Below are 18,862 nucleotides of genomic sequence, written 5' to 3' on the forward strand. Positions count from 1 at the left end.
GTCTAAAGCAGCATTTAATAAGTGATATGTGTGTGTTTGTGTATCTTTACAAACAGACCGTCTTTAGTAAAGTAGGTACATGTGTAAGAATCAAGAGAAGCCAAAGTTACTGGGAATGAATAAGGTTTTTAAATTGAGTGACACTGATATTTAATATAAGAATGACTTTAAAATAAATAATTTGTGTAGTGAAATACAACTTCTTCCTTGATTGTTTTAATCAAACAGAATGAGAAGAAATGAGCTGCTCTAAAGATAAGGCTATTGGGATTAGATTAATAAAAGCATTTCTAGATAATGAAGTTTGAGAAAATGTTAGTAAAATCTAACAGTGGATATTATATATATATATATATATATATCTATTCACAATGCCACCAGAGAATATATTATTGTCAGTTTTTTCCTTCAATGCCTGGATTAGAAATGCAATGTGTGTCTATGTGTGTGTGTGGTGTGGTACATCTATGCATATATTTTCAATGTGCTAGTGTATGGCATATTTATATTTAGAATTGTTTTTTAATATCCTCTTTCCTAGAATCTGAGGTGGTTTATTTTGATGGACAAAGTGCTCTGCTGTACAGACTTGATAAAAATTCTTTAAAATCAATAAGGGACATTATTTCTTTGAAATTTAAAGCCATGCAGAGCAATGGAATTCTACTTCACAGAGAAGGACAACATGGAAATCACATTACTCTGGAGTTAATTAAAGGAAAGCTTGTCTTTTTTCTTAATTCAGGTAAAAAATATTTGAACTTTTAAACCAGTGCTTTAAAAAACTCTGTTTATATGAAATTACATTTGTTGGTACTCAATCTTTTCGCAGTTACATAAAATAACCATATAATTTATCATCTAAACCAGAACACCTTTAAGAAATAAAAAATACACAAGTGATAGTTACTCTGGGACAGTAAGTGCAAAGTAGAACTCCAATGAACAAATCTAAATGAAAGTTTAAAAGCATTACTGACAGATGCATGCAATATGTACATATCCCAAGTATGACTTCTGTAAGCAGCATATGTATTGACAAACTGTGCAAGAAGATCACCATATCTGTGTTTAGTGTGTATGTATGTGTGTGTATATATATATATAATATGATTATACATATAATCATAAAAGCAGGAATAGATTATAAAATTAAGAGTGCTGATAATGAGGTTCTAAGAAAGAAAATATTGGCAATTTAAATACAGATGTCATGAATCATAGAAAAAATAAGTTACTAAGAAAGAAATTTCAACACAATGTAGAATTGAACTTAAAAAAGAAGTAAAAACAGTAAGGATATTGTGTTCAAGATGGGGAGAAAGTGAGAAAACAACTCTGTAAGATGGAAAGTTGGATGCAAACTGTCATGCTCAACTAAAAAATGGAAGCCATGATATTAAACAGAAATAACTGAGTGTTTTTTTCCCTCTTCTTTAAGATAATGCTAAGCTGCCTTCCACTACTGCTCCCGTGAACTTCACCCTGGGCAGCCTGCTGGATGACCAGCACTGGCATTCTGTCCTCATCGAGCTCCTTGACACACAGGTCAACTTCACCGTGGACCAACACACTCATCATTTCCAAGCAAAGGGAGAATTCAGTTACTTGGATCTTAATTTTGAGGTTATTATAGATATATAGTTTAAGTTAAATATAACCTGAAAAATAAACTAACTGCATAGAGAAATGCCATTTTATAGTAATTCAGAACTATTTTGACAAATACATAGTAATAGTCTGTCTTGTTACTTTGAAACTATTTATGCCTTCTAATATTTCTGATGATGATGATAATGATGATGATGATGATGATTATTATTATTATTATTAGAGGTGAAGTCTCACTCTTGTCACCCAGGCTGGAGTGCAATGGCGCAATCTCAGCTCACTGCAACCTCTGCCTCACAGGTTCAAGCGATTCTCCTGCCTCAGCCTCCTGAGTAGCTGGGATTACAGGTGCCTGCCACCATGCCTAGCTAATTTTTGTATTTTTAGTAGAGATAGGCTTTCACCACTGAGACCAGTTGGCCAGGCTGGTCTCAAATTCCTGACCTCAGGCTATCCACCCTCAGACTGCCAAAGTGCTGGGATTACAGGTGTAAGCCAACATGCACGGCCATCAATTTATTTTTATGGATCATCATTTCCACCTTGAAAGGAAGTAAATAGTCAGTGTTAGGCTTGGGAGATCTACGAATGAAGAAATACCAAGGCAGCAACCAATGATATTAAATATATTTGAAATTTCATCTGGTATATTACACTTGCTGTTTGACTATACCAGATTCCTGCGAGATTTTATTTTTTTCTTGTCTTGGTGCAATCCTAACCAACATAGCATTACCTAGGATCACTTTGAGAAGTTAGCAAGATATATACCGATAGATTTATTAAATAACAAGAAAGTCAGATATATAGAAACAATTTCCTAATATTTTTAAGGGATTAATGCTTTTTTGCAACATTGCCCATATGTATCTAAGCTACACTGTTAAATATCATCTATTCTTCCAGTCCTTCACAGGACACCTTAAAGTGTATGAAGGATCAGAACAAACCAAAAAAGTTGTGATATTTACTGGCATAAGTAGCTTTGGCATATAATATTATACTGAAGATCCTAGTCCTATACCAGATTATTCATAGTTTTATTACTGTATGCAATAGCAAAAGATAATATCTAATGCAGAGTTTGGCAAACTATGGGCATCAGGCCAAGTTTGGCCATTTTTTATTAAAAACAGTAAAAGTCTGTTTTGTTCAAGAAAGTAAGTTTTATTGGAACATTTTCTTTCCTTATGTATTGTCTGTTGTCATATTGGTACTACATGTCAGAGTTGAGTATTGCAAAAGAGATCATGTGACCCACAAAGCCAAAAATATGCTACATGGCTGAAACATTTTCGACTGCTAGAAAATGTGTGTTGACTCTTTCCTTTAAGTTTGTTCAAAACTGTCTGGTGTCAGAAATAAAGGTATTAATAGCTCCCGTTATGATAGAACAGTTCATTAGGAATTAGCAAGTATGACAGAACACTTCATTTGGAAATCTAAGATAATAGGAATGGATTTGTGACAATTAGTACTATGCCTATTAATTACAAATGCTTTAAACATGAATCAGAAAATCACTAAACAATGTTATTTATGTCATTTTTCTTTCTAAGATCAGCTTTGGGGGAATTCCGACACCTGGAAAAGCACGGGAATTCACACGTAAAAGTTTTCATGGGTGTTTAGAAAATCTTTATTATAATGAAGTGGACGTTATTGAATTAGCCAAGAAACACAAACCACAGATCCTCATGATGGTAAGGAAGCCTAGTGGGAAGGAAAGAAAAAAGGACATTTTATTTTTTGCATTTAAAAATTATTCATGTGAAGTCTCCATTTCATATAATATTTTAAGAATCAACTCTTACTTTAACAGCTGCCCATATAATATAGTTAATTTTTTTTTTTTTTTTGAGATGCAGCCTTGCCCTGTCACCCAAGCTGGAGTGCAGTGGTGCAATCTTGGGTTACTGCAACCTCTGCCTCCTGGGTTCAAGTGATTCTCCTGCTTCAGCCTCCAAGTAGCTGGGACTACAGTTGTGTGCCACCACACCTGGCTAATTTTTTTTTCATTTGTATTTGTATTTTTAGTAGAGATGGGGTTTCACTGCATTGGCCAGGCTGGTCTCGAACTCTGGACCTCAGAAGATACACTCACCTCAGCCTCCCAAAGTGCTGGGATTATAGACATGAGCCACCATACCCAGAATAATATTGTAGTTTTTATTATGCATAAAAAGGTATAAAGTAAATATGCCTCATGGGACATAGTTATTTCATTTTTTATATGAAGTAAAATAACTTTCTATTTTTACATGGAAATCAGAATTCATATGTCACATGTGTTTTTGGTATTATGATTCTCAGGAGACCAATTATTTTGCATTGGCAATGTCTAATGACCTATTATTCCCTAATCAACCGGAAATATTTCCAAATCATTAATAAATTTCTTTCAGTGTTTAAAATTTGAAATATCTAAGTTGGGAGTTAAAGGCAAAGCTCATATTTAGTTGTCAGTGTATCTTAGAAGCACACTGTGGGAATATTTATTCATATTGTTGTAAAATGTTTTCTTTCCTGTTACATGCTGGAGGAGTTGGCTCATGGATTGCAGGACCAAAACCTAGAAACATCTCTGATTCCGTGTCACCAGGCCACAAAATGAATACATCACTTAGGTTAGCATGAAAAAAAGGGAAAAACAGCTATGAAGCCCATGAATTTTCCAAGAAGGTAAAGGAAGAAAAAAAAAAAAGAAAAGATAGGTTTGAAGTCTAAGTTCTACTATGAACAGTACCATGCTGAGATCATAAAAATGAAAAATACCATCAAGATACATGAAAAAGGAAACACCAAAGCGAAGAGTGATAGCAAGGCTCCACAGAGTGCAGCTTCCTTTGATAAGATTAAAAAGAAATGAAAAGAGGAAGGAGATAAATGGAATAGCCCTCTACCTAAAGTTTATATCCGTGGAGAAACTGACATAATAAGTGCTGCTCAACAGGAAAAAGGAAAAAGATCTGGTTATTGAAGTTGGCTTTGTTGAAGATGCTTTACTCAGATACAAATACAAAGATGTATTTGGCCAGTGGGCATCAGTGTCAAGAAACCTAACGTAACACATTCTGAACATTAAGCTTCCTTTTATCTGCTAGTCCTTGGTGTTCAGAAGAATCCCTCCTCCCCACCCTAACTTTTATGGGGCTATTTCCAACAATACTATCATTGAGGTGAATAAGAGTGAGTTGTACCTTATGATACAAAGAGACAAGGCTATTTGAGGAAAATAGACACAGGTTTTCATACACATTTCATGTTATTCTGAATTATTGATGGAATTATTAATTGACTATAGCCAGTAAGAAGAACCACAATTACACTGGTATCTCTGGGTTCTGGATATCATCCTCAAGAAAACTATTTACTAATTACATTGAATGAGGTTATTAAAATGTGTAAGTTTCACACAAAGACAGTTCATTCCAAATTGTGCATATAGATACAGAATGTTAATCATGGGAATTCCTTTTGAGAATTACTACAATTTTATGTGTTCTATATAAAAAATCGGAAAATAGTTGTTCCAGTATATAAAAGGAAAACTTTAAAAATATATTTTAGGGGGTCCAAAGTGGCTCCCCCTGGAGCTCATGGCGCTCGCGAAGGCGAGGTCATCAGTTCAAGGCTAACCTGAGCAACCTCATAAGCTCAAGCTGATTGGGAAAAAAAAAAAAAAAAAAAAAAAAAAAATTTTATTGGTAAAATCAGTTGCCAGAATTCATTCAGTTAACTAACAAGCACTCCCCTGTGGCAAGAAGCCCTGCTTCTCTGTTGTAGCAGGCCGTGCCCATCTAAATGATGAGGTCAAGAAATATGCAGATGATAAAAAGATTAAAAATGTGTAATTGTCCAATGATTAAATGTGTACTATGGATCAGTGCCAATTACTTGTAAGCTTTTGGCATTTAATTTGTTATGGCAAATGTTTTCTTTTTTAAATTTTCTTCTGCAAATATTTTCTTGTAATGAAAACTATTTCCCATTCAGCAGTTACAAAAATAGTCAATAAGAAGTGTTCTGATTGATGTATACAGTTATAACGTATATTAAAGATTCTTATAAAATGATAACTGAATTATATCCATTTCTAAAGTATGTTGTGACAAAAATTAAAAAAAAATTTTTTTTTAAGAGATGGGCGTCTCGCTATGTTGCCCAGGCTGGAGTGCAGTGGCTATTCACAGGTGCCATCCCACTACTGATCAGCACGGGAGTTTTGACCTGCTCCATTTCTGACCTGGGCCGGTTCACCCCTTCTTAGGCAACCTGGTGGTCCCCCACTCCCGGGAGGTCACCATATTGATGCCGAACTTAGTGCAGACATCTGATCAGCATAGCACGCTACAGCCCAGAACTCCTGGGCTCAAGCGATACTCCCACCTCAGCCTCCCGAGTAGCTGGGACTACAGGCACAGGCCACCGTGCCTGGCGAATTTTTAAAAAAATATGATTCAGTCTTGAAAGTTGTTTCACCCCTGGATCAGTGTGATTCTTAAACTTGGCTTTATCTTAGAATCACCAGAGGAGATTAAAAAGATATCCTAACCTGGATCCACCCCCAGAGACTGGGATTTTAGTTGGTCTGCATCTGGATTTTAAGAGCCTTTCTGGTGACTCAACTGTTGAGCTAGGTTTGAGAGCCACTACCCTAGATTGTCTTGCTCTAGTAACATTCTTTTTCTAAAATAATATATAGTATATTAGTAGAAATAAATCCATGGAAATCTAAGTAAAATCAGAATTCCTGGGGGTTTTCTCTGGAACTGAAATTACTATGTGTGAATAGTGCCCCAAAAGTTCTTATTCCTTCCACCAGCCAAACAAAACAAAACAAAAACATTTAAAAACCCAGTAAGATGGTACTTGACTTAGCAGATATTAAAACATACTAAAAGCTGCTATATTAGAGTCATTACGGTAGTGGATAGGAATAGAGAAGTCAGTAGAACAAAGCAGAGATCCCAGAGAGATCCCAGTTTTTGTGCAAAGTTATTATTAGTAACAAGGAATATGGCTCAATTCAATGGAACAGGGATTCATTATTTCAGAAATTTTGCCAGAACAAACAAGTGTCCATAAGGCAGAAAATAAGCATGATCACTGTCTTATACACACTAATAATATGTAAATTAAGGAGGATGAGAAACAAACAGCAACAATCTTAGAAAAAAATCTGTGAGATTGTACATAGGACCTAGGGTAGTATGAAACTTTCCTAACAAAGATTAGACACTCAGAAGCTGTAAAATACAATATAGACATAATTGACTATGTAAGAATCAATGTTTTCATGCTAAAAATACTGTATGCAAACATTGTATATAACGATTAGAACTGAAAAACATTTGGAAGGCTGTCAAATATAATTTTCCAGTAGCTAAAAATATGACCCATACAGATATTAAATAAGCATGTGTCAAATATTTAGTCAATTCATTAATCAATGAGGAAACCAGTAAAATAGTAAGCTGGCTCAAAGGAGATTTTGAGGATTGTGTAGTGAAGAACAAATGTTGGCCAGGAGAAAGACTGAGAGTATGAAAATGTCCTGTTATTTGCTGTATCCTCAGTTCTAGCACAGGGCCTGGAAAATAGCTGGCATAGATTAAACTCCTGTTGAACTAAAATTATATTGAGACTCCTTTACTAATGCTGAGAAGTAGAGAAATGGAGAATTTCTCTCTGTCTCTGTCTCTGTCTCTGTCTCTCTCTCTCTCTCTCTCTCTCTCTCTCTCTCACACACACACACACAAACATAGAAAGCCACATGATGTCTGCCCAATTATAATACTACTTATGTTGAAAGAGAAGATAACTGTCATAGATTTCAGCTTTAGCAGGCAGACTAATTTATAAAATCCTAATTGATAAAATGCTTTGGAAGTCTTTGTACAATCTGTCTTTAATTAGATAGAAGCACCATCCCTAAGGCTGCTCAATGTGCTCTTTTGTTTTATTTATAGGGAAAGGTGTCCTTCTCATGTCCACAGCCACAGACTGTCCCTGTGACTTTTCTGAGCTCCAGGAGTTATCTGGCTCTGCCTGGCAACTCTGGGGAGGACAAAGTGTCTATCACTTTTCAATTTCGAACGTGGAATAGAGCAGGACATTTGCTTTTCGGCAAACTTCGACGTGATTCAGGGAGTTTCGTCCTCTTTCTTAAGGATGGCAAGCTCAAACTGAGTCTCTTCCAGCTGGGACAGTCACCAAGGAATGTCACAGCAGGTAACATGTTTTCCCATAAACCTGACAGATACCCACATGGAAATCATTTGGTAATTAGTTAGTTGAATGAGGCAGTAAGACACTCAATGCCCCCACTAGAGGAACGGATAGCTGTTTCCTTCTAGACTGTTCCTGTATGGCACACATAGCTGTCACTAACGTGTTCTTTTGACCAAAATAACTATATATGAGAAATAAGAAATACATATATCTGCAGACATACATCTCCCATATACAAGGAAAATATGTAATACCTTTAAGCTCTATTTCCTGACAAACATATACCAGCCTCCATTTCAAAGAACTAGGGTCAAGACCTCATTGAACAGACAACACCCAGAGGCATGTTCCTCTCCTGTCCTCACTTCTTTCCCTTCTCCTCCCCGCCTCTCCTCTTAGGGTCTGAGCAGAAATACTCTATACACAGAAGGCAATTGGTAACTATCACCTAATAGCGAAGGATGCCAGCAAATACCAAGAGTTATTCTTTTGTTGATGGCTGATTAGTTTTCTGGGGTAGCCTGGAACCGGGAAAGAATCTCAGCTCCTCCACTTACCGTACTTCTGAAATTCAAATCACCAAGCTCCTAAGCCTAGCTGTTTTCACTTGTGAAATGGTAAACCTCAGATCTCCTTTGCAGAGAGAACAATAGGAAGGAAGTCTGATTTTATTAGCACAATGCCCACCCCACACAAAGGCCCTCTCAACCTCACTCCTCATCAGAGCCTGTTTTTGTTAAGCAAATGCTTTGACATCTCTGCTAGGTTAGGGGCTCACATCCATGATACCAGACTGAGTAACAATAGATGAGAACTAATCTCAGATGCAGTGAGATGTGGACAACTTTGTTAACTATAGCGCTGCTGGATTTTGATGATAGGATTTGCACATGGGAGGAGCGCTGGGTCCTAAATCAATATTGTGCCTAAATTGGCATCAGAACCAAATGGGGGCTTCAAAAAAAAGATAATGTAATCTAAGAAAGAAGAAGGCACAGAGGAAGAGACTGACTTCCGCTTGAAACCAGGGGATTATCGTACTCAAAAAGAGGTTCCTTTTGACTGTTAGAAGCTGTGTCCACATCACACAGGTGTTTTATGGGAGATAAAACAGATATTCAGAGGGGATATATATATAGTTTATCTTTTAGAAATGCAAACCTATTTTCTATTTACTCAGAAATAAAATTTTTTCCAAAAGAGGTTAAAATCATGACTCCCACACATATACAAAATGAACATATGTCAGAGATTTTCTTTAACTCATTAATTAATGAGAGAACCAGGGTTAGGGAAATAAAGATAAAATTACCTACCAACATAGTGAATCAGTTTCACAAGGCAGAAAAGAAACAGTCTTTTTATGAAGTATTAAACCAGACTGTGATGCATATTTCAGGCAATCACTAATGTGATTGCAAAGACAAGAAATCTCATCCATTTATGTAGCCAGGCAGATACACCCCATTACATACATGTTCGAAAGAAAAGGACAACTTGTACTCAAGTAAGAGAACTTGACAGTGCTGTTTATTACACATAGCCCAGCTTAAATTCACCTGGTAATCAGGGAGGCACAATCCCTATGCAAAGGAAAACCAAAGTCCTTCATATCTGTTTGACAAGAGGGTAGTACAAATTGGAGCCAGGCACCTAAGTTAACCTACCACAGAGACAGAGAGATAAGAGCCCTACCTTTCTTGAAGTCTACATTTCAAAGAAGTATCTCCAAGGTCCTCAAGAAAAACACTCCTGGAAACAAGAAAGAGGCTAAATAAATTTTCTTTTGTTTTTTACGATTTTAAAGTTTTACAATTACCAGTTTTCTAAAAGAAATGCTTTAAGAAAACCAGTGAGGGAAAGTGTGCATCCCTTTTAGCACTAAGAAAGTTTTTGTTTGTTTGTCTGTTTTGGTTTGTGTTTACCCTAACACCAGTAAGGTCAGTTTAAAGAAGTACCACACATTTGTAGTCAGAAAAGAGATGCTGAGATGAAATTACAAATAGATGCAAACCTAGCAAAACTCGTCAGTATTCACAGGGAAAGGCAAAACCCTTCCCTGTACACACTTTGCATCTCTATGGACAAGCACTGTTTGCATTATTATCAGTGGTCTGCAAGTTAACTTCTGTTACTATGCAGCTGTAAAGTAACCTAGTCAAAGATTATGGTTTGCAATCCAGTAATATCAGCTAATCTTTCCATTGAAAAGATATCCAGTAATCTCTTTTGCCTATTTCAAAGACCGCCTTCAATTTTTTTCCTACAGTAGTTGGTTCAGCTTTACTGCTGATGAATTACATATATTCTAGATTCAATGAAGTGCTGAGCAAGCACTTTCTCCAGTTCTGGGTTGCACAATAACTAGAATTAAATATAATTAAAGTTATTAAATCTCATCAGGATTTTGCTTTAGCTCATGGCTTTGTGAGCGTGATATTTTGCCTCTCCATTTAAAATGTTGTAGTTGTTAACAAGAGATCCTCTTCATACTCAAATGTGTTTAAAATAACATCTATGTTGTGGGCAAGTAATTTAATAACTTCTCATTAAAATATTTATAGATTCTACTGTATCTGATTTTCTTGGGCATCAACTATGGGCCAAAGGCCAAATACAACCTAATGGAAAATAAAAAGAAAACAAATTTGGATGATAGACATGAAAACAATTATACAAAGATCTGCTTTTATTTGTCAAAAGATACTCTTAAAGAGGGCACTTTTTGCAGTTATAAAAAGAACATGTCAAAGATTTTGTTTAATTCATTAGTTTATGAAGGAATCAGTAAGATGTTGCAATAGGTTCAAAGAATCAAAAACATATAAGCAGTAAAGCTGCAGTGATTTTGCATATAATGCAAAACTGGCTTATTCCATGGGATGGGGTAGAGGAACCAGGAAGGTCAATTGTATTTCTACCAGCCAAAATTCATTTGCATGTCTATGGATAGTAATAATTTGCCTGCTTTCAATTTTCTACAATTCACAGAGTGGTAAAAGAATTTAAAGAAGGTAAAAGGCATATTGACCTGCAGAATCATATAATCCTTGAGATTGTGCATAGACAATGCCTAGTTTTACACTGAAGACATCCAGAATCTTGGTTGATTTTAAAGTATAATTTATTTCCTTATACATTGTTATTAATTCTGTTTCTGTTTCCTATATCACTGAAGGTTAAAAGGGAAAGCTAAAATATTAATGTTAATTTATAATTTTTAAGAAATACTACATTTGAAATGCTAATAATATACTAAATGCATGTTAGGAAGAAAAATAAATCAAGCACAGAATCATTTTAATAATTTACAGGTTTCCTAAGACTATCAACTAAAATGTTAACTTTATAGAAAAATTTCTAGTAGTCTAAAGTTTATTATATGTAACTTCTGAAACAGTTTTGATCTCGGTCTAATTATAAACTTCAACGCAATGTTAATTTAATAGGCCCCATGAAGCTGATCTCATTTTTAGCCCCTTTATTGGCATGTATCTTTGACATATTACCAGTTAAAACACAGAATACCTCTAGTGAGTTCAAATGCCTTAACATTTAAATTTACCATCAGGTAATTCATTATGTTATCAAATTATTTCAAAAGATTAATTTCATAATTACTACTAAGAATCATAAAATAATGTGGATGTGAATGTAAATATATAAAAATAGTGTACATATATATAAAGCACACCTCCAGTTCTTTTCTAAGCATTTTATCAAATATTAAATGACATTTTATTTTATTTTTTATACAGCCTCCCATGTAGCTGGAACTATAAGCATATGCCACCACCCCCAGCTGATTTTTTGTATTTTTAGGAGAGATGGGGTTTCAACATGTTAGCCAGGCTGTTCTCAAACTCCTGATCTCAGGTGATCCATCCACCTCAGCCCCCAAAGTGCTGGGATTAGGTATAAGTCACTGTGCCAAGCCAATAATAACTTTTAAAAGACAGTATAATTATATCTATAATAATAATATGTCAATTTAGAAACACATGTATATATGTTAAAGATTTTAACTGATTAACAAACCAGTAAGATGTTACAATCAGCTCAGAGGAGAATTCAAAGTACTACACATACAGGCTTATAGGAAATGCTAAAATTAATTACAGACAGATAGGAAATGGTTCAGTAACCAACTGTACCCCACCAGGCACGAGTAATTTGCATTTCTATAAATACAACTCATTTTGCATTACTATCAGTTTTCCACAATTTACAGGACTGTAAAATAACTCAGACAGTGAAAGCAGGGTTTACCTTAATTAATGGGGGCAGTAAGCCACCACATCTAGTGATCTTTCCCCCATTTCAAATCCTGTTGCAACCCCTATGTACAATTATTATGTGTCAACTGTTTCTTAAAAAAGCCTTTCACAGTCATTCTTGGCATAATTTTTATCAACTCACTTTCTTGATTCTTGTAAAATATTTTTGTTAGATTCAGTGAAGCAAGTAAGTTTTGCATTTGAAGATTGAAGCAAACTGTTGTTTTCATCCCATTGTAAAGGCTTCTAACATATATATTTGATAATTAAATTTGAGTTACTTTAGGCACATTATCAGAATTTATTATAGTGATTCTTCAGAAAGTAATATTTTCATCCATATGTTATTGTCATAACAAATGAAATTTTTAAAGATAGGTGGTTAATTTTTTTTTCAGTGATACATCAACATGTAAATATTGCTCTTCTCTGACTTATTCAGTGATCTGAATCCAATTGTTTTCAAGTGTTAACAGAGCTCATAGACTTGTCTCTGACTGATTTTATTTCCTCCAGGTGCTGGATTAAATGACGGGCAGTGGCACTCTGTGTCCTTATCTGCTAAGTGGAGCCATGTGAGTGTGGTGGTAGACGATGACAGAGCTGTTCAACCCCTGGTGGCTGCGCTTATCGATTCAGGTGACACCTATTATTTTGGAGGTAAGAGAAGGCAACTGAATTACATTGGCAGTGGAACCACGTTTATGTTTATTGCTTTGCATCTTGAGTCTGTAGTCAAATTTAAACCAAGTTAATACTAAGAAAGAATTTATCTCTAGCCATGAAATTAATACCTTTGAATTTGTAAAAAATATAAACCCCTTTAATTAATTTTTCTTCTCAATACAAAAATAAGTATCTGCAGAAAGTTTACTTGCTGTTTAAATAACTTCATATTTTCATTTAACATTAAAAGAAAATATATTTGAGCTACACATAGTAAATAAGTGGAAACTTTCCAACATTAAATATCATAATCACATCTCTATAGCAGATAAATCCATTTATACTTCTGAGAGTTAGCTTGTAAAAACAAAACAAATCATATTGTCTAAAGTCACTGGCTTACATAAAATATATATTTAAGTTTAAATCTAAATCTATACTATTGAATCATTATTAGTACAAAGCTCGGTTTATAGATAGATCGATAAATATTTTTTACATGGAGGAGTAATAGGAAATATTCTAATTATAAACTACTTTCAAAGCACTGACAATAATAAATAAATATTAATTCATAGGAGAGAAGCATATTAAATGAATCCAGTGTAATCGGTGTTACACTGGTGCAAAGAACTGAATGTTTGCTTCTCCCAAAGATTCATATGTTGAAATCCTAACCCCAAAAGTGATCCTGTCAGGAGGCTTTGGAGGATAATTAAGTCAGGAGTGTGGAGCCCTCATGAAAGGAATTAGTGCCCTTATAAAAGGGCCCAAGAGAACTTCCTTGCCTTTCCTGCCATCTCAGGTTATAGGAAGACTGTGGTCTATGAACCAGATACTGCATCTGCTTTGCCTTGACCTTGGACATTCCAGCATCCAGAACTGAGAAAAATAAACATTTATTGTGTAAGCCACTCAGTTCATAGGATTCTGTTAATAGTAGCCCAAACTGACTACAAGAACTCATACAGCTTAAGAAATGGAATCAAGTGGATCTTTTGATCTTTTGATTGTAAATGAAGTTTGGATTTTTTTTTTTTTTTTTGAGATGGAGTCTTGCTCTGTTGCCCAGGGTGGAGTACAGTGGCGTGATCTCAGCTTACTGTAATCTCTGTCTCCCAGGTTCAAGTGATTCTCCTGCCTCAGCCTCCTGGGTGGCTGAGACCAGGCACGTGCCACCACGACTAGCTAATTTTTTGTATATTTAGTAGAGATGGGGTTTCACCATGTTAGCTAGGGTGGTCTTGATCTCCTGACAAATATTCCACCTGCTCAGCCTCCCAAAGTGCTGGGATTGCCAAAGATTTTTTTTTTTTTTATTAAAAGAAGCACAAGGAATAACAGCAAAACCCTGCTATGTATTCTAGAATGCTCCTGTGAGTCCAAAGATTAGGCTTATATATCTGAAAGCCACAGTTAAGAGAAACAATGGTGAGAAAACATGCCACATGGGGGCATGGATACCTGTACCTTAAAGCATTCTGTTATCATCCCATATCACCACATATATGATAAGAAAACTCATTCTCAATAAGAAAGTTTTCAACTAGGTAAGAAATTCCATGCTGGACATAGATACAGAAAGCCACTTTTCACTGTACCTAAACACTGAGGTGTTACTGAGGTAACTTAATTACTTGTAATTCTTACTAGTAAGTCAAATATATTCAGCCTTTCTCAGTAATAAAAATTATGTGTAAACAGAAATATAGATCTAGTAATAGACTTGTTATATATATGCAGTCCTCTACATTGTATTCTGCCTCATCAGCATTTGTGGTGTTTCACATGGAATATGTACTTTTCCAAATATACAGCCACAGACATTCAAAGACTTCACTGAGCTGTCCTCTGGCACACAGTGTGTATTTAAATTGTTAAAAAAAATTAAAATGACCTGAGGAATCTCTGACCTTGTAAGTGGCATTAACTTTGCTTGATTTGCCAATATAAGCAAAACTTAACTTTGGCTATGTCTTGTAAATGTCTCAAAATGTCAAATTTAAGGCTAACCAATCAGAAGCCACCAATTAATTTTTTTAAAGATTTTTTTTATTGCATTTTAGGTTTTGGGGTACATGTGCAGAACATGCAAGACATTTGCATAGGTACATACATGGCAGTGTGTTTTGCTGCCTACCTCCCCTTCACCCACATTTGGCATTTCTCCCCAGGCTATCCCTCCCCAGCTCCCCCTGCCGCTGTCCCTCCCCTCTTTCCCCCAGTAGACCCGTGTTTGGTACTCCGTTCCCTGTGTCTATGTGTTCTCATTTTTCATCACCCACCTATGAGTGAGAATATGCGATATTTCATTTTCTGTTCTTCTGTCAGTTTGCTGAGAATGATGTTCTTCAGATTCATCCATGTCCCTACAAACGACACAAACTCATCATTTTTGATTGCTGCATAATATTCCATGGTGTATATGTGCCACATTTTCCCAATCCAGTCTATCATCAATGGGCATTTGGGTTGGGTCCAGGTCTTTGCTATTGTAAACAGTTCTGCAATGAACATTCGTGTGCATGTGTCCTTATAGTAGAACGATTTATAGTCCTTTGGATATATACCCAGTAATGGGATTGCTGGGTCAATTGGAATTTCTATTTCTAAGGTCTTGAGGAATCGCCACACTGTCTTCCACAATGGTTGAACTAGTTTACACTCCCACCAACAGTGTAAAAGTGTTCCTATTTCTCCACATCCTCTCCAGCATCTGTTGTCTCCAGATTTTTTAATGATCACCATTCTAATGGGCATGAGATGGTTTTGATTTGCATCTCTCTAATGATCAGAGATCATGAGCATTTTTTCATATGTTTGTTGGCATCATGTATGTCTTCTTTTGTAAAGTGTCTGTTCATATCCTTTGCCCATTTTTCAATGGGCTTGTTTGTTTTTTCCTGTTAATCTGTTTGAGTTCTTTGTAAATTCTGGATATCAGCCCTTTGTCAGATGGGTAGACTGCAAAAATTTTTTCCCATTCTGTTGGTTGCCGATTCACTCTAGTGAATATTTCTTTTGCTGTGCAGAAGCTGTGGAGTTTGATTAGATCCCATTTGTCTATTTTGGCTTTTGTTGCCAATGCTTTTGATGTTTTGGTCATGAAGTCATTGCCTACTCCTATGTCCTGAATGATTTTGCCTAGATTTTCTTCTAGGGTTTTTATGATGCCAGGTCTTATGTTTAAGTCTTTAATCCATCTGGAGTTGATTTTAGTGTAAGGTGTCAGGAAGGGGTCCAGTTTCTGCTTTCTGCACATGGCTAGCCAGTTTTCCCAGCACCATTTCTTAAACAGGGAATCCTTTCCCCATTGCTTGTTTTTGTCAGGTTTATCAAAGATTGTATGGTTGTAGATATGTTGTGTTGCCTCCGATGCCTCTGTTTTGTTCCATTGGTCTATATCTCTGTTTTGGTACCAGTACCATGCTGTTTTGATTACTGTAGCCTTGTAGTATAGTTTGAAATCCGGTAGTGTGATGCCCCCCGCTGTGTTCTTTTTGCTTAGAATTGACTTGGCTATGCGGGCTCTCTTTTGGTTCCATATGAAGTTCATGGTGGTTTTTTCCAGTTCTGTGAAGAAAGTCAATGGTAGCTTGATGGGGATAGCATTGATTCTGTAAATTACTTTGGGCTGTATAGCCATTTTCACGATATTAATTCTTCCTAACCATGAACATGGAATGTTTCTCCATCTGTTTGTGTCCTCTCTGATTTCGTTGAGCAGTGGTTTGTAGTTTTCCTTGAAGAGCTCCCTTACGTTCCTTGTAAGTTGTATTCCTAGGTATTTTATTCTCTTTGTAGCAATTGTGAATGGCAGTTCATTCTTGATTTGTCTCTCGTTAAGTCTGTTATTGGTGTATAGGAATGCTTGTGATTTTTCCACATTGATTTTATATCCTGAGACTTTGCTGAAGTTGCTTATCAGTTTCAGGAGTTTTTGGGCTGAGGCAATGGGGTCTTCTAGGTATACTATCATGCCGTCTGCAAATAGTGACAGTTTGGCTTCCACCTTTCCTATTTGAATACCCTTTATTTCTTTTTCTTGCCTGATTGCTCTGGCTAGAACTTCCAGTACTATATTGAATAGGAGTGGTGAAAGAGGGCATCCTCGTCTAGTGCCAGATTTCAAAGGGAATGCTTCCAGTTTTTGCCCATTCAGTATGATATTGGCTGTTGGTTTGTTGTAAATAGCTTTTATTACTTTGAGATACGTTCCACCGATACCGAGTTTATTGAGGGTTTTTAGCATAAAGGGCTGTTGAATTTTGTCAAATGCCTTCTCTGTGTCAATTGAGATAATCATGTAGTTTTTGTTTTTGGTTCTGTTTATGTGGTAATTACATTTATAGACTTGTGTATGTTGAACCAGCCTTGCATCCCCGGGATGAATCCTACTTGATCATGATGGATAAGCTTTTTGATGTGCTGTTGCAATCGGCTTGTATAACTAGAGACTTTCCAGCAGGATCAACCAAGTAAGGCAATTGTATAACTACAGCTAGTCAAAAATTTGTTACTATATTTACCTCACCAGAGATGTCCCTTTTTGTTCCCTTGAAAGGGTCCCTGAACCAGTTCCCATTTGAAGCTGCACCATTTATGAATCACTCTTAGCTCAAATAATCTTTTGTGCCTCCATTTACCTTTTATTAATGTACACATTTATATCTCTAGTTGGATGCTTTTTTTCGTCTAAGCAGACACAAACCTGGAGAACTTAAGATTTTTAAAATTTCAAGAAGCTAATGCTTTGATTTATCTTGAATGGATGATAACATAAGAAGTTCTCAGAAAAATGCAGCTGTGCATGCCAACTTTTACAGAAGAGCAAAGTTAGCTTAAGGAATAATCATCTAAGGTTGTTAGTGATCTGAGAAATTTCATGTGCTGATGAAGATACCAAATTAATGGTTTCCAAGTATGAGTATCAAGATACCTCTTATACCTGCTCTCAGCCATATGTGGTAATAGACAATTTTCGCTAACAAAATATTTCCACACCAAGTAGAAAAAAACAGTAAACGTAACAGAGATTTTTTTTTTAACTAGGATGGGACTAAACTCTGTCCCTCCTTTAGGATGAGGGCTAAAATCTGTATGACAAAAACAGATAACAGAGTCTGATCCACACTACTTTGTTTTCACAACTTCTAGCCAGATGGACTGGGTCCAGAAAGAAACTACTGAAATAAGCAATAGAAAACCCAAAACATCATAGTCTTTGACAATGTATATTCATATACGTTCCCATTTCCTTCAGAAAACATGTGATGCTTCTCTTTATTTAAGTTACTTTAGGTTCAGTGGTACATGTGCATGTTTGTTACATAGGCAAATTGCATGTAATAGGGGCTTGATATACAGATTATTTCATCACCCAGGTAATGAGTATAGTAGGTTGTTTGCAATCAGTACGTACTCAGTAGGTAGTTTGTGATCCTCACCCTCCTCCCACCCTCCACCCTTAGGTATGTTGTGATGTCTATTGTGCCCTTCGTTGTGTCCATGTGTACTCCATTTTAAGCCCCCACTCATAGTGAGAATACATGGTATTTGGTTTTCTGTTCCTATATTAGTTTGCTTTGGATAATGGCCTCCAGCTCCATCTCTGTTCCTACAAAGGACATTACCTCATCCTTTTTCATAGCGACATAGTATTCCATGGTATACATACCACATTTTCTTTATGCTGTCATTGATGGGTATTTAGGTTGATTCTTTGTCTTTGCCAGCATGAACGCACATAAATGTATACGTGTCTTTATGGTAGAAGGCTTATTATTCCTTTAAGTGTGTGCTCAATGGGGTTGCTGGTAGCTCTGTTTTAAGTTCTTTGAGAAATCAACAAACTGCTTGCCACAATGGCTGAACTAATGTATGATCCCCCCCAGCAGTGTATAAGCACTCCCTTTTCTCCACTGCTTTACCAGCACCTGTTATTTTTTAACTTTTAAATAATAGCTATTCTGACTGGTGTGAGATGGCATTTAATTGTGGTTTTGATTTGGATTTATCTAATGACTGGTGATGCTGAGGATTTTTTCATATGCTTGTTAGCCATGTATATGTCT

The 18,862-nt window shown here is 36.0% G+C and overlaps 1 protein-coding gene across 8 annotated transcripts in view; it reads left to right on the forward strand.

The window, feature by feature from the left end:
* The window catches only part of CNTNAP3 (contactin associated protein family member 3), a 218,309-nt gene that overhangs the window by 115,900 nt on the left and 83,547 nt on the right, over nt 1-18,862 (forward strand). For 6 of the 8 annotated variants that reach the window (XR_013526380.1, XM_078348872.1, XM_078348874.1 and 3 more), the window contains exons 5-9: nt 542-745; nt 1,442-1,626; nt 3,171-3,314; nt 7,584-7,845; nt 12,639-12,782. Coding sequence is in view for 7 of the 8 variants with exons in the window: in XM_078348872.1 (XP_078204998.1) it covers nt 542-745; nt 1,442-1,626; nt 3,171-3,314; nt 7,584-7,845; nt 12,639-12,782 (939 nt within the window). In the remaining variant the exon portion in view is untranslated. The remainder of the gene's footprint in view (nt 1-541; nt 746-1,441; nt 1,627-3,170; nt 3,315-7,583; nt 7,846-12,638; nt 12,783-18,862) is intronic. The other 2 variants (XM_078348896.1, XM_078348890.1) reach the window with 1 other exon arrangement.

The sequence above is a fragment of the Callithrix jacchus genome, chromosome 1 (assembly GCF_049354715.1).
Source record: "Callithrix jacchus isolate 240 chromosome 1, calJac240_pri, whole genome shotgun sequence".
NCBI classification, from domain to species: domain Eukaryota; kingdom Metazoa; phylum Chordata; class Mammalia; order Primates; family Cebidae; genus Callithrix; species Callithrix jacchus.